At 46.0% G+C, this 16,126-nt stretch overlaps 1 protein-coding gene across 1 annotated transcript in view; it reads left to right on the forward strand.

The window, feature by feature from the left end:
- Window positions 1-445: 445 nt before the first annotated feature.
- The window catches only part of DCBLD1 (discoidin, CUB and LCCL domain containing 1), a 48,891-nt gene continuing 33,210 nt past the window's right edge, over window positions 446-16,126 (forward strand). Inside the window, exon 1 of the mRNA XM_072855743.1 lies at window positions 446-803. Coding sequence (XP_072711844.1) covers window positions 557-803 — 247 coding nt within the window. The 5' untranslated portion in view covers window positions 446-556. The remainder of the gene's footprint in view (window positions 804-16,126) is intronic.

The following is a 16,126-nucleotide window of genomic DNA, read 5'->3' on the forward strand; positions in this document are numbered from 1 at the left end:
CCCGCCCCCGCGCAGGCACCCCACTGTGCCCCTTCTCGCTGCGGGAGCAAACGGCAAAATAATCCTGTTTGCTTACAAATACGTACGTACGGACACGTGTGTGTGATATCTATATGCATATATGTGGCCTGCCAACTTCGGGGGCTGGCAGGGGATGCTCGGGGCTGCGCGGGTTTGGGCTAACCTCCCGGCCCGCAGCGCAGCGGGGGGCCCCCAGCCGTGGGGAGCTCCCCGGACCCGGCGCAGCCCCCCCCAGAGCAGCGGCGGGTGGGAGAGGCAGCGCCGGGGGAGCGGAGGGGAGCGGAGGGAAGGGGAGGGGGCGGCGGGGCCGAGCCGGCCCCTCGGTCCACGGCAGGAGGAGGAGATACCCCGCGCCGCAGCCCAATGGGAAGAGTGGCGCTTCCCTTTCTCCCGTTTCCTTTCTCCACCCCCAGCCCCGGGCTGGGGAGGCGGGAGGCGGCGGCGCTGCAGCCCGGGCAGCGGCGGGGCGCGGGGCCAGGGGCAGCCCCGCACGGCCCCTTCTCCGCCTCCGCAGAAACACCTGCGGGGGGGAAGGATGCCGGGGAGCGGCCGCCCCCCTCCGCGGGAGGGCGGACAGGCCCCCGAGCCGCCCCGGCGAGGAGGAGGAGGAAGAGGAGAGGAAGAGAAAGGAGCAGGAGGGAAGTGGGGAAGTTGTGCCCTGCCCGCCCCGCCGAGAGCCGGAGCCATGGGCCCCGCCGGGGGGGCGCGGGCCGCCCCCTCCCTGCTGCTCTCGCTGCTGCTCGGAGCCTCGGCCCCGCTCTGGCTGCGGGCGGAGAAGCTGGGTGAGTCCGGGCGGCGGGCGGGGAGGGGGCCCGGCATGCCCGGCCCCCCGGGGGGGCACCCCGCGCTGGGGGCGAGCGGTGGGGTGCTGGGGGGGGCGGCCGTGCGCGCCTCGTTGCTCCGCGGGAGCGCAGCCTGAGCTGCTCTCAGGGCTGTATATAGTTGACCTGGTTAATCCTCGCCGGGTTTATCCCCGTGCCTGAGCAGCTGCGAGATTAAAGTGGTAACTGGCCTTACGGTAAACGTATACTACGGCTTTTTAAATCTTTCATTAATTAGGACTTTTTTATATTTTATTTTAAAGTCAAATAAGTGGAGAAGAGTCTCCGGCAAGTTGCAGGCAGGAGGCAGGGAGCGGCTCCGGCGGTTCCCGCTGCCACCGGGGCGACTGCTCCGGCCGCGCCTCATCAGCCCCGCCGGGAGCCCCGGGCGCGGCAGCCGGCGCTCGGTCCCCGGCAGCACCCCCTGTACTGGGGCCGGGGCCGGGCCCGGGGTCGGGGTCGGGGCTGGCAGCCCCTGTCCCACAGCTGGATACAGGCAGGTCTGCTCGCCTACTGCCTCGCTGAGAAAGAGAAACGCCCTTACTCGTGCCGGGACAAAGTTTTGTAGGAATCGCAAGGGGATCTTGCAAGCCCTTTTGTGGTACTGCGGTTGTTGGAACGAGGGCCCAGCTACTGTTCTCTTCACCCTGTGTTTTTATGCGGCTCACGGTTAAGCTTCCTGTGTAAATTACAAGTACAGCTGACTTCTCCTACCGAGGAGTTGCAACCCTATGGCTGTGGCATTGCACGGCCTGATGCATCCATCTTAGAAGAGTTTGCTGACAGCTACTGGTAAAATAGTTAACACTGGAAATTAAGCATCATAATGAGCTTGACAACGTATTCGGATAAATTGATAGTCCCCGTATTAATGTTCCAACCTGGCTGCAAATTCCAGAACCCACTGCTGTGCTTTAGCATTACATCCAAGCAGTAGCACAAAGTGCTTTGCTTGGCTGATTTATACCTGTTTTTCCCATAACTTCCTATTACCGGAGATTCCTGATACGAATCTCCACAGAAGGGAAAATTTGGTATGAGTTGTGTCGCCTTTCTGCTTGTCGCCTTCATGCAGTAGCCTTTTTCCCTTGAAGCTCTGCTGTTCTGTCCTCAACATGTTTCCCCATTTTGAGACTCCAACTGGTATGCTCCAAGAACCATGTATGCAGGAAAAAAGAATTCCCTCAGTCCCCTCTCTTCATCAGTGTTTTGTTTTTGTTTGTTTCCTCTTTCACTAATGTTTGTCTCGCAGGTGATGGCATCAAGGAGAAAGTAATTTGGAGAGTCAGTTGGAAATAGTTAAGTTTGCTGGGATTTCGGGGGGTTTTAGTGCATAAGGTGATGCTAAGCAGTAAGTATGAATCCTAGAACTCATCTGTATTCCCAAATTAATTGGTAAAGGCACTTGCATTGTATTTATGTTCAAAATGTCTCTACCATCAAACCAACGGCATGGAAACACAAAGGAATATTTTACGTGGTTCTCTTTGGACCAAACTCAAATTTACAAGATAGTCTGTCCAGTGGCTAGAAAGCAGAAGAGATTTTGATCCCTGCCTTTCCTTTCTCCTCAGGGGGCAGTTATTCTATTTGTTTGTTTATTGATATTGCCCTATAAATTAGGGGCTAAGTGTTCTAAAGTCACACCAGTGGAGAAAGGAGATAAGGCTAAGTGGATACAAACTTCCTGTTACACAAGCTTCTTGACTTGATTTCAAAGTTGTAATGGAGCACGAGAAGTGCCAGAGTGAAGCAGGCTCGAGTTTCAGCTAATTCTGTATCTTGTCACCACCGGTGTCTCCCACCAGCTGGTTCAAAGAAAGATGCGCTGGTTTAAATATATTGATTTAAAAATACTCATTTTTGAAAACATAGTACATTTTTCTGGCTTCTCATGAGCTGGCTGCGCAGCCTGCTTTTTTTTCACGACCGGCTCACCTTCCTCTTCAGTTTTTCTTGAGGGATGCTACAGAACAAGGATGAAGCTGCTGTTATAGCTTCTGTTCTCTTCCTTAAGTTTTAAATTAAGGAAAGGCCTCTTTTTTTCACTGTGGCTTGGTTAATTCATAGCATGGCTCGTATCTGAGTGTGACTGTGCAGAGCCCAGGTGTTCACCTCTTTTTCTGCTCTAGAAAATATGTTAAATGTGTGTGCTGTCCGAGGACATCTATGAAACATGGAATTTTGTTGTTCACCGAATGATGATAGGAAAGGCTGAGCGTTTAGGGAACTGATCTTAATTAAAACATATTTGTAAGCTTAGTAGGTTTCACCTGGGGACAAATATCACATCTATGACTGTCCATGAGTGATAAATAGCTTTTTGGGATTTATAATAAAAGGTTCTTTTCCCTTTTTGTTCTGCTGTATGCTGATCTTAACTTCTCTTGTGGTTTCGGTTGCCAGTTCTTTGCTGACAACTGCAAAATATACCTTGTTCCCCGCCGGCCAACCTCGTACAGCCGTACCTGACCTGGTGTATCTTCCCAAAATCTCCTTCCAGCGGTTCGAACCCAAGGCAGAAGGGAGGCCAACCTGAACACATTATCTTTGCCTTTCAGCGTTCTCTGTTTTTTCGTCTGGTCTCATTGAGACCTTGGAGAAATTACCTTGAACACTGTAATTGTGGGCAGCAGAAATCAGAGTTGAATCTGAGTCTTTCTTCTCAGAGTTTTGAGTCGTCTTCTATTGCATTTCTGGCCAGTAGGACTTAAAACTGACCTGAGGGTTGAGTGCTTGTAGGAAAGCATAAGAGGAATGGGGACTTTAAGAACAAGATTTAAGCCACTGCTATTGTTGTAACTCATTTATTTTCACTTCCAATAAAGCGCAGCGATGAACCTAGTTCATGTGGGATTTGCAGATCAGCATCCAAGTGTGAATTTTGCTTGCAATATTCCTGGGTCTGTTGACAGTTGCGCCCAATGCCCACTTGGAAGAATTGATGGGCAGTAGGCTCTTAAACATTTTGAGGCAAGGCTGTTATTTAATGTGACAACAGCATATGCAGTAATTATGAGAGATTATGCCTGTTCTCAGGGGCTTGTACAAAACCCATACCGAAGAATATTGGTGTGATCATGCTAATCCACTTTGCATGCCCATTTCCAGCAGTTTGAAATGCAGATAGAGATGAGCCTTTCTTGTACCCACCCCCACCCCCCTTCAGCTTCTGAATATAAGTGATTGGTAAATTTTCAGTTTGTTTGCGTTTTGTCCTTATGTCTGCTTCCTTCCTTGGCTCCCTCTATCTCGCCTTGTGAATGCTGACTAGAATTGCTAAAGAGGGAGGCAACAGTTTTCTGGTTGCAGTTCATAAGCAATGCGTGTACCCACCACATGAAAACTGCAGTGTTTTCAGTTGCACAGACTTTGCTATAAATAGCTGTAAGCCCTTTATGTGTGCTTCTCTTTAGGTTATCGGGGGACATATTTCAAACAAAATCAGGGACAGGGAGGCCACTGGGAGTCTCACTGACAAAGGAGGGAGAAAAAGATGCCTTGGGAAAGTTGTTACCTGCACATGCACGCAACATGCATGGCTGTTGAAACAAATAATTCGCATGAAATATGATGATTTGCATATGAAAAAATACATTCATTTGTATTTATCAAAACTGTGTCACCTTTAGTCCACTTGAGCTACATGTGTAGCACAGTAAAAATTAGTTTGAAAAACACTGACTTTGAGGGTGCTTATGCTACTGTATAGAGATGCCTAAGGTACCTTCTCAAAGCCATTTTAGGTACTACAAGTAGTATAGTTTTGAAAGCCCATCTGAGCTAACACACCATGCCAAGAAGTGTGGTCCTGAGTGGCGGCGGGCACTGAAGTCCTCAGCATAGACATCGCTGTAGTTTGGGGCCGGCTGTATCGTATCAGATGCTCTCCTGTGGCATGTACTCATCAACACATGGGTTTGCACCATCTGCTAAGAATAAAACAAGCCAGACAAGATCAAAATAAAATCCTTCTGACTGGATTCAGTGGAATGGCATTGGATCCCAACTATCTGCAATAAAAAATGTTAATAGCAATGCATAAGAATGAGCACACAACTTCCCCAAAAGGTTTAACCAGCTTTACAACTGGGAGTAGGAAATTTCAAACTGGGACAGTCTACCTAGTGATGTTTAAATAAAAAAGGATAGTGGTTTGACTAGTTTTAAGAGTATACGGATATCTTAATTTTTGCTTTCAGAATAAATTATGAACTAATTAAACTGATTTTTGTCTGTGAAAATTGTGAGTGCTAAAGACGCGTTTTTGAGGTTGGCTGGACGCTTGCACAGAGAGGCTGCCAGTGGTTATGGTTAGGATCGTTGACCCTGGATAATGAAGCCTGGGAGCCAAGTGTGTTATGAGAAGGAAACACTTTGGTCCTTCATTCCCTCTCTCCCTGTCTCTTCTTTCAACAGGGCCAGGACCTGCCTCTTGGGAGTTTCCTTCCAAGACATGAAGGCTTAGTTTGGTGGTGGTGGTGGGACTTTCTCATCCTCTCTGAGCAGGATTTCCAGTCCCAGTGCGACCTTACCCGTTATTTCCCTGATGGGACGGGGTTGCTGTCTGGTGGCAGCAGCTGCCTGTGCGGCAGCTCCGCACTGCTCCTCCATGTAGGCAGAGGGAAGGGCAAGTGTGCCCAGGCCGTGCTCTCTTTGCCCATCTCCAAAGAGCTTCAGTAAAGGCATTTTCAAGTGCCATGAAGAGGGACAGGAGAATAAATGGGGAAAGCAGAGCAGGGCAAGGCTAGAAACCCAGACCCAAGGCCTCCTACAAGACCGGGATCTTCATTTTGATATTTAGTATCACACATTTAGGCTCAAGCTGCTACTGTAATTACAATAATTTTTATCAGGCATTTAGTAAAGCTCTAAAATGTTGTTTCTTCCCTCAGCTGCTGCAGAAACCGTGTTTCCATCACAGTTTTAATCTGTGATGTTCAAGTTTCTGGCACTTCCACCACAAATTGTTCAACAATATTGGATTTCAGTCTAACGCTTTAACATTAAAGTTGAAGTCATGTTGATGTCATCTTCCAGATGTTCATGTCTACTGAATAAAAATTGTGTTTATTTGTTTTATTTCAAATTACAAAAACACATGGGGAATTCTGGATGCGATCCCTCATGCTATACAAAGGCCCATGTGTCCTGTCAGAAATCAGACAAAACTTTTCTTCATGGTGTAGTAGGAGAGACCTCAAAACACTGGAAACATAGGTGGATTTCTTCACTCATCCAAACAGAATGGCTTTGTTACGTGCCGGAGCCTTGTTGTTGCAGCTGCGGTAACTGCGCAGAAGGGAGAGATGCGGCTTCTGCCCGGAACTACTTGTATTTTGCTCTGGTGCCACACCGGTTCTGCGTTGGTGGGTTGCTTTGACTGGATAGTCAGCCATGCTTCATTTGTAAAATGAGCTCGTAACAAAACAAGTCCATTTTGTCCTCTAAGTATGAAAAAATATATTTTAACCTGTAAAATAATTTCAAGCATCCTGCAGGTCCCCCTCCACTGGGAGGCTTTGGCAGCAAGGTCCATGGCTAACACTGGAGCTGTTGCCCTCTCTGTTGTCTCAGCTTGCTCCCAAAGCCAGGAGTTTGTATTATCCCATGTTTCTTGTGTCAGCACAGTACAGGGGAATTGAAGTTGAAATGTCTGGGAGCCACAGAGCTGAAGGCTTTAAAACAAAATTTCAATAGAGAAGCTGTAATATGAAGTATTGTACCATGTGCGATGAGTACTTGGGTGGTCGTAAGTGTTAACATTTTCAAACCCAAGAGGGAGTCAGCCCTTGCTGATCTATTAGCGTTTTGTCACAGACAGAACAGGCATAGTTAAACTCATGGTCCTTAAAACAGGTGTCTGAGAACATACTGATTTTCAACAAGTGAAGTGCTAATGCTTGTGTTTTGTGAATCTCCTATTTTTTTTTAGATGAAATTCAGTCCCTGTGTTCTTAAGGTGGAAAGTAAAATAATATTGTATCAGAATAAATTGAGGTATTCACTCCTGAGATGAGTGAAAAACCGTTCAGACCTTTCCGCTGTACCCTGTTTCAAAACTTGAGAACGTGATTGTTTGATACTACTGCTAATCAAAAAATCCAGTTAAATAGAATGAAATTATGGAGTTTCAGTATAAGTGGTGTATACAGAGTGGCCTAAAACATTCTGTTCTGCACTATTTTTCACATCCATTTGAAAATACCTTTTATGCAGTCTCATATTAACGTGTCACAGAAGACACAGAAATGACGCTGTGGATCATATACAGTAGCACAACCAACACTATAGTACTTAAGTAATGGTGTGGCTGCTTTCCTTTCTATTTTTTAAATTTCCAATATCTTTCACAGCAACTATATGTAACCACAACAAACCAGAGAGATCACAAAATTTCCTGGTTTACGGAGCCTCTGAGCGTACCGTTCTGGTTAATACCTCACTGAGGCAGGCTGGTTGCGTGAGAATACAGAAAAAAGGCATTTCTTGCTTTCAGTGCTCCAGGTCAGAAGCCTGGTGTAGCTTTTTGGCCGTATCTTCATCTTAGTTCAGTTAATTTTTGCTTCCATTTCTACTGGAGTTGTAAGGAACCACTTGTTAGATTGCAATAACCATGGAGGAAATAGTTAGTTTCCTAGAAGTTGACTGAGTCAAAAGGCAAAAGAGAAAATTACATCTTGCTAATAAATGGCAATTATTGTTTCCATCATGGACCAATTAATTTTCTCTTGAGATATTTGTTCATTTAGACCTTGGAGATAATGCAGGGTTTGCATAATTTGTTTTGAGAAAAGTGGTGTGCTTTCTGTTGTCCTTTCTTACTAACAAATCACATATTCCATCTAGGTATACAGGCAAAAAAGTTGAATGTGTGATTTTTCAAGTAAGCTAGGACAGCTTTGATTTCAAGAAAAAAGACCACCCTTAATCATCGATAACTGTCAATCTTGCCTGACTTGTATCACACTAACAAGGGAATTACACATTAAAAAGGGGGGGTGGTGGTTTCATTCTATCATGTTCAGCCACTTCCTCTTACCCAAATTAAAGCTGCTTTGAAATCTTGCCTTCCCACCTGCTCCTGTAACTGGAACAGCTCTGCTTCAGCCTCTCCTTACCCTGGTGTCTCTGCATTTCCCGTCCCTGTGGGTCTGTCAGTCCTCAGCACTGCTGTGAATATTCCTATTCCTGTGCAACCCAATATTCGAGTCTGGCCCTGAGCTTGCAGCATATGTTTCCCACACAGTCCAAATTTGGTGCTATATACTGTAAGTTAATCTCCAGTAAAGCATAGCAAAGAGAAAAACCTGGGAAAAAAACAGATGGAGAAAGTAGAGCAAACAATTTGCATATATATGATATGTCTCTCAGTTAAGATTAGCATTTCCGACTTCACCTGAAAAGCCCTTGAGAGAAATCGAACTGCATGTTTGCCCAAATCAGCAGAACCAGAGGACATGCCCTAATGGCACAATGTCCCCCCAGCCCAGAGGGACCCCAGCACGGGGTGGGGGGGCTCCATCTCCCGCTGTGGCCCCACGTCCCTGCCACATTGCTGGGATGCTGTGGGCAGAGGGACAGGGAATAAACCCCTGTCTGTGGGATATTTGTTCCCCATAGCCTTTATAGCACTGAAGCTTCACCAGGGTCCTGAGTTACTCTTCATGGGTGGCTGGTGGAGGAGCACGACCATCTTCCCACTTATTTACAGTCCTTCAAGGTTCCTTCTGAGCATGCGGTTACAAGTGCTTGGGCAATGAACTTCTCAGTGCCTTCTCAGCTTCTCTGCACTTGAGGTGCATAATGTGGATGTGTATGTTAAAGTAGGCAGGTGTTTCTTAGAAAACAAAAAATCAACTTTCCTTTTGCAAAAAAGGGGACCTTATGCTTAAGTTTCCTCTGAAATTTCCATAAATGTGTAGCTCCTTTCTCATTTCTGTTTCCAAAAACACAGAGGCTAATAAAATGTTGAGGTGGTCAATCACAGCGATACACCACATCCATAAAAGAAAAGCACTGACAAATTATTAAATGCAGCTATGCAGAGGATAAATAAATAAATAAAAAATTACAAATCTCTCTTGTTGCAGCAGTTAAAAAGGCATAGAAGTTTTCTCACACCCACAGGCTTGCGGGTGCTGTATTAAGAATGCTGAAAAGCAAATTCCAGTGCTGAAACTCGCTTCTCTGGAGGGCTACATGTGGGTATACTGCCTAAGTCCTGGAAGCAGTGACTAGAACATACTTATTTTTGACATGTACTCTGGTACTGCCTGTCTTTCACAGATCATGATGGAACCAGATAGTGATCCTGAAAAGCAAAGGCAAACCTAGTTTGCTACTATTTCTGAGTATTTAGTAGAAGAAAAGCAAGAAAACTCTATGATGCTATTTACATTTTTGTGTAAACCTTGTCCCTTATGTGTTGCAGGATCTTGTTCTTTACAGAATGCAGCAACTTCTTAATCCTGTGTCCTCATAAATAATTCATAGGAAGGGGACTACCAGCCTGGAACTGCTGTTCTCTCCTTAGGGCACTGATTTCTATGGTGGTCTGAATCGTCTGGGCACTGTGGTCTCAAGCGTAAACATAGCCAGGTAGTGTTCGGTTTCATCCTGACACAAGTCCCTAAGATGTATATGCAGACGAGATGGTTGCTCTCCAGAAAGTTATTTGATTAAGCAGCAAAATTAATCAAGTCTTTATGGATACAGTGAAACTGGAAGAGTTTCAGTGTGTGAGTTTCTAGTTTACATCTGCATTAGTTTAAGTAAGACTTTACTACTTGTTAAGGTTGCAAACCTGAATGCTGAGGGTACAGTCCCCTCTTTAGGGGAACGTGGCTTCCTGTTGATGGAAGAAGTTGCTCATAAGGAGATTTCTGCTTTCTTTTGACATTTTAGCAGCTAAATAAATAAAATCTTAGGTCTCTCTAGGTTTTTGTCTTTGCAAACTTCTGCAAAGATGAGAGGTTTCTGGGGTAGTAAAGGCTGCCCAGGCTGTTTGTGGCAATCCAGCAAAGTCATTGCCATGTCGGTTAGCACAGCTGGAAAGATTTCCCCAGCTACTGGCATATGGCTGTGCCTGCAACTGCTAAAAAACTCTTTAACTTCGAAAAATGGCAGGACGGTTGTAAGCTGCTTTGCTGGATAAGGCACTTAGAATGGTTGTCAGGGATTTTTTTTCTATACTTGATGATGGCGATCCAACTGGTTACCAAAATAACTTCTTATATGTTTGAGGCAGAGCCTCCCCTGAGGCTGGCAGCAGGGAACACCCTGAGGAAAGCCAGGCCCCAGCCCCAGCCCGAACGGCTGGAAGGGCGATCACAGCTGGGCGCGTGGTGGGAATTTGTGATTTATGGAACCACTGCGGAACCAATTGGAGATCATTTGCTGCTTTCTCATTCCTCCTTTAAGAGGGACATTACAGTAAATAATGTCTGTGAAGAGGAGGGAAGAACAGGCTGTGGTTTGTTTGACCTCCTTCTCCTTTTGCATCCCTTTGAAGTTGGTAAGTAAATAATTTGGGCAACGAAATCAGCGCTCCACAATGTTCCTTTGTTTCTTCTGCTGCTTTACCTTCCCTTTCTGCTCTTGTCCCTCCTTCCAGCCACTGCTTGGTTAGCTTGGGCAGCAAAATGGGTGTCCTGAGGAACTGCTGCAGCACAGTTAAAATGTTTCCTGGGAACCTAATGGAGTCAAACAAATTAAAATACAATTCAAAGAAAAAGTTTACACACTATTTATTTTTCCTTTTGCAGCAAGGCATACTGCGAAGTGGGAGACTTCTTCCCTTGAACAGATATTAATACTAATTTAAAGGCCATGGAAGATTGCAGTCACCATTTTTTCAGATGATTATAGACTTGACTTAATTTTCAGTGGTTTCTTTCATTATTTGGAAATAGTTTTTGCTGTATCCACAAAATATTGTGAGGAATGTAAAGCTGGACTTCTGAAAAAAACTGCTGTGGATTTATGTATTTCTTTAGATGCAGGGCTCAGCCAGCTGCTCAGCTGGTGTAAACGGCATCTGCCCTGAAATTGGTGGTTAGTGAAATCCCCAGACACGTGGTCACCCCCATGATGCCTGTGGCTCTGGGCCCCAGCACCGCTGGGGAGGCGAGGAGGAGGACTGGGGGTACTCGCCAGCCCAGCGATGCCTCGGGCCCCCGATGTTGCCCTTCCTTTTTGTTACTTGCTTGAGCCCACTGGCAGGAAAGGCACAGAGGTCTGACATCTTTCCTTGTTCTCTGGAGAAGCGATGGGTTCAGGTCCCGGTTGCATGGTGGCCTCTCTCTTCCATTACAATGGCGCGGTGAAGAGCTGATGCTCTTGATCTAGGTTTGGCAGCAGAGAGGTTAGAGATGAAGCGCTTAACTCTGGATTTTACTCCATCACCTCAGAAAGCAGTGAAGGTACAAACCCGTTTGTGTTTGCAGTGTGCACGATTCTGTTAGCGATGGAGGTCAGAGTAGTTGTGTGAAAACCTAGTGTTGTCAGACCACACCAATGGATTTGGATGGCATCTGGCAAAAAACCCTTGCTTTTTCCCCAGTCTTTGCTCCTGTCCCACATGAGCAGGGAGGGCACAGGTTTGACTGGAAAGAGTTGATTTCTTTTTTAGATACTTATCTGTTCTTACACATAACTCGAATCTTCTTTCAAACACGCGTACAGAACTCCTTCTTGACTTGCTTATTATTGTATCTTTTAATAAGCTGGAGTTATTACTTTAGGGAAAGCAACGTGGAAGATGAGACGAATCTCATTTTGCCCCGTGGGGATTCTCGTTCTCGTCAGAGCTCACAAAGCTGTACCCTCAACTCAGTGGAGTTCTCTTCACTTTGGCTGTGTCCATTTGCAGCTGTGGCTCTTCAGAAAACACTGATTTTTGGCTGAATCCAAATTTTAGGTATAAAAACTCAGTTTCCTGCTCTCTCCTCTCAAGGGAAGGAGGAGTGGGAAGGAGAAAGGAGAGGCTGGCAGCCCCGCACCAGCTCTGCGCCCCGGCCTCCGGGTGGGGTAGGGGGAGCACACCTTGTCCCAAGGACCACCATGAAGGTGGGCATCCAAAGGGATGTCAGACTGTGAGAGAAGAGGCAGAGAGGCAAATAAGGTTACTTTGGGGGTCTTCATCCCCGTGGAAGGAGATGGGCAGCCAAGGGGCGGCAGGTAGTGGGAGTCTGTAGCCAGAGAGGTGGAGGGAGAAATGGTGGTTCTTGACGGGGCTCGTGGAGCGGGGTGGAAGAGGGGAGGGAGCCGCTGGCTGTGTGCATGAGCACGCCTAGGTATAACACGTATTTAGCACTGGAGTGAGTCCAAGTCCGTTATTAATTGCTTAGTGAGGGTGAATCAGAAGGATGAAAAAGGCAGCTGTTTGCTGCCAGGATATTGTAGCAATGCTTTTGAAAACGTACTTTGATATCATGCTATGTAACTGTTTTGTAGTTGGCAGTATAAACATGTTTAGTGAAAGGTGCAGCGCATGGCAACTTTTACAGCAGTTATTTGAAAAACTGTAGCCTCTTCCCTAACTCAGAGGGGGGTACGCTGAGTGCTGGGATGAAGGCACTGCACGCATCCAGTTGTGCATGTGAGCAAGGGGTGGAAAAGCCCGGGGAGCACAGGAGTAAGAGGCCAGGGCTCTGCTTGTGCACTGGGCTTGGGAAGAGATGGCAGGAGACAGTCAGCCCAGCCAGGTGATTTTGGGTGGCAAGAGAGTACCTCAAGGAACCAGCATTGTTTTCAGAGATCTCTAACTCTGCTGCTTCTGGGACCACCACCGTTTTGCTACAGCCACAGTATCTGTCAGGGGCTGTGTCCAGGGCAGCTCACAGTGCGAGGCTGGAGCTTGTTCATGGGCATCAATTTCATCACCTGCATCCTTCCTGGGCAGGTTAGATCCCGGGGGGGGCCCTGCTGCCCATGAGCCAGCAGCCGTGGTCAGAGCCAGCCCAGACGCAGCTGCCTGGAGACACTCCTTCACCTTGTCCTGCACGCATCCATCACGCATGTGTCTGAGGATGGGAAATGGTGCTACCCGCAGCCACCTGGTACCTCCTCTCACCCTCTCCACAGGGACATGCGCTGGTGTCCTCCAGAGGGGCCCCAGCTTTGGTTTCACACGTACGCGCTGCTCTTGGCAAGCACCGTGTGAGAGAGGGCAAGGTGCAAGCGGTGTGCCTGCTGCTGCGGCAGAAGGTGCCGGTCGTGGTTCTCACTTCTTGGGGAGTTATTTCCATCGTCTGCCACAGGAGACTATTTTTATCTGTGGTAAACAGCCTTAATTCCAGCACTGTGTGATCTTTGGTACAACCTGAGTGTAGGCCAACGGGCAGGCGCCCGTGATCCAGAGACCACGATCTTGATCTTGATTCAAATGCCTCTGGGAACTTGGTTTACAAAGCATGTTTGATGTGCTTTTAGTAACTCCTGGTGCTGAGGAGAGATTTTATTAAATCTAAACGTGTTTAGACTTTCTGGCTGTTGAATACCTTGTGCTCAAATATTTTGCTTTGCTCCCGTCCAGTGAGAAGCGATGAAACCGGGATGTCTGAGGCAAGGCTGCCAGCTTCTTGTCAAATGGGGCGATAGACAGCAGTTCTCAGAAGCAATGCTAAGTGAAAATTTAGTGTTAGCAAGAAGTCCTGCGTTGAACTGACCGGTTGAATACACATATTTCCAGCCAGAAGAGCTGTGCCTATAGAAAAGAGTGCGACATCAGGTATTTAAACCATAGTTTTCATGAAGACCGGCAGTTGTGTTTTAAGCTCAATGTATTTGAGGTTTGGCCAATACATTTCTATTGACAATCAAAATTTCATGTGGAAAATAATGATAAGAACAAAACTAATAGTAGTATTGTTCACATTTTTCATTTTAAAATGTGAACAGGAATACATTTTGAATTCCTTACAATTTGCCTCCATTTCTGAGCCCTTGGTATATGGTGGGGTTACATTTATAAGTTTTTTACTACATTTAGTCATTAAATCTCTCTTTGAATGAATTATCAGATCCTGAGTTTTATTCTACCTTCCCTCTATACCTTCAGACTCCTTCCCTAGGGGGCATTTTCCAGCAAATTTCAGATTTTCCTTTGCTCTGCTAATCTTGCTGAGAAACTCAAAACTTAGAGCTGCAGTCAGGCTTCTCTGTAGGAAGCAATAGTTACTAGGACTTGGTCTGACTTTTTGGACATTTCTCTGATTCCTGTGGCGAACAAGCTTTTGTCATGACCTCTTCCTTTGAGGCAGGCAGGCAGAACAGAGGCAGCAAGGGACGTTACAGGTGCAGGATGATGCTGCACTTGCCTCTCATCAGTTGGAGCGTTTGAATGATCATGCTCCACCAGTGAAAAGTCGGAAAATAACATTTATGCTTTCTTAGCTCAAAAGATGTTCTGGTGCTAAAACATTTCAATGCTGACTCAAAGGCAGATTTTAAAAAAAGGAGTTTCCCTGGGAACAAGACCTCGTATAACCTCAACAGAGGAGGATGGCAGGCTGAGGCACTTTCTGCAGAAATATAATGCTCTGTGACCCGGACATTGTCAGGGTCTTACCATGACAGCAATGTCTTTTCAGATTTTTGAGAAGAGTTTTGTACCACAAAGGATCCTTGGGATTGTACTGAGGTGACACAGGCCAGAACGTAGCCCAGCGAGATGAAGACTATGTGAACACTAGACTTTTCATTTTAAGGAGTTCATCCCCATGACATTTTGTTGTGGTCGTGTAACTTTTCCCTTTGTTTTCCCTTTTCTTTCCCAATAAGGATAACTTGCAAACCAAGCTCCAGATTGTAGTTACTTTATTTTCACCAGCCTAGCTAAAGTAAATGCTTACAGTCAGAAACATGCAGTTTAAATTAAAGGCCACAGGCAGTTCTTTTTTACTACACAGTAGTTGGCTATACAGGCAGCAAGGTTGTCCTCTGTCATGCTGGAAGTGATCTGGTTTTACACTGCCTGGACCTCTGTGGACCCCTCTCTGGGTTCAGAAAGTTGATAGCTCATGTACTGTATTGCTCCTTATATTTTTGTTCCTGCTGCAGAGAGTTTCCATTAAAAAGATGATTTGCTCAAGAGGCCAGTTTGCCTTTCATCTTGAGTATATTCCTATGCATTCCGAAATCAACAGGTCTTGGATAACAAACTTGAACAACAGATGATTTTTAAAGCGTGTGAACAAGGAGATCTGCAAAACCATATTTAATATGTTTTATGGTGATATGATTTTGGATCCATGTCTCCTATTCACCTCTATTCCGAGCATGAACCTGCGGCAAAATTAAATAGCAGGCAACAAAGCTAGTTATAATGATAAAGCTTCAAAATAAATGCTGCTGGTTGTGAAAAAGCGGTTGAGTGAGTTGGATGAAATGGCAGTGTAATTATATAGCAGTGAGTGAAAGTTTGATAGCTTGGAGCTTATCTTTGCACAGCATGCCACTTTCCCCCTAACCCCCAGTATGGCACGTTTCTTTATCAACACGTCATTTCTAGTTGTTCACCTTTAAATAATCTTATAAAATCTTAAGTTTGTTCCTCCTAGTGTTTGTGGAAGGAAATTCAGAAAGTAATTAAAATGAACAGACCAAAACAGTTTAACCAAAATATCCCCAAAAGTAAATTTGGGGTAGTTAGTGATCACTGTGAATTCCCAGCTCTGCAAGATTCTTTATTTTATGAACACTTCTAGGACTAACTTCAATTTTGCAGTGATAAAGGGTATCAGTATACAAGACTCCTATGTAAAGAGTGCCCATGCCCTAACTGACCTAAAACTGTCAACTGCCTATTATATGCAGGTACATATGGCGCTAGTTCCACTATTGCAATAGTTTCCATTATTTGGAAGATTCAGCCAAATGAAATGGCTTAAGCTTTAATATATACATTTTAATTTACTAGTACACTTTTAAATAGTTCACTAAAAATTGCTTCCTTTAGTAGTCAAGGTCTCTTATCTGATACCTGCTTCCTTCCCCGCTGTGGATGCTTCCTGTTTTCCATGTCAGTCCCCATACCCCCCCATGTATTTCCATGTGCCTTTTCCTGTTGTCATACGTTCTGCTGCAGCTGCTCCTCAGATGCCTCTCCACCAAGGAAAGGCTCCAAAGCCGAGCTGGCTCCTACACAGCACCACGCAAAAACACTTTGGGGGCCCCTACCCTCACCCCTTGAGCAAGGAGGCAGCAGCACTTACATCTCCAGGCGTGCTACCGTGAAGTAGCCCGCGTGCCACTAACGGTGCGCATCCCACTTTTGAAGC

Source organism: Ciconia boyciana, chromosome 3 (genome assembly GCF_034638445.1).
Source record: "Ciconia boyciana chromosome 3, ASM3463844v1, whole genome shotgun sequence".
NCBI lineage: Eukaryota > Metazoa > Chordata > Aves > Ciconiiformes > Ciconiidae > Ciconia > Ciconia boyciana.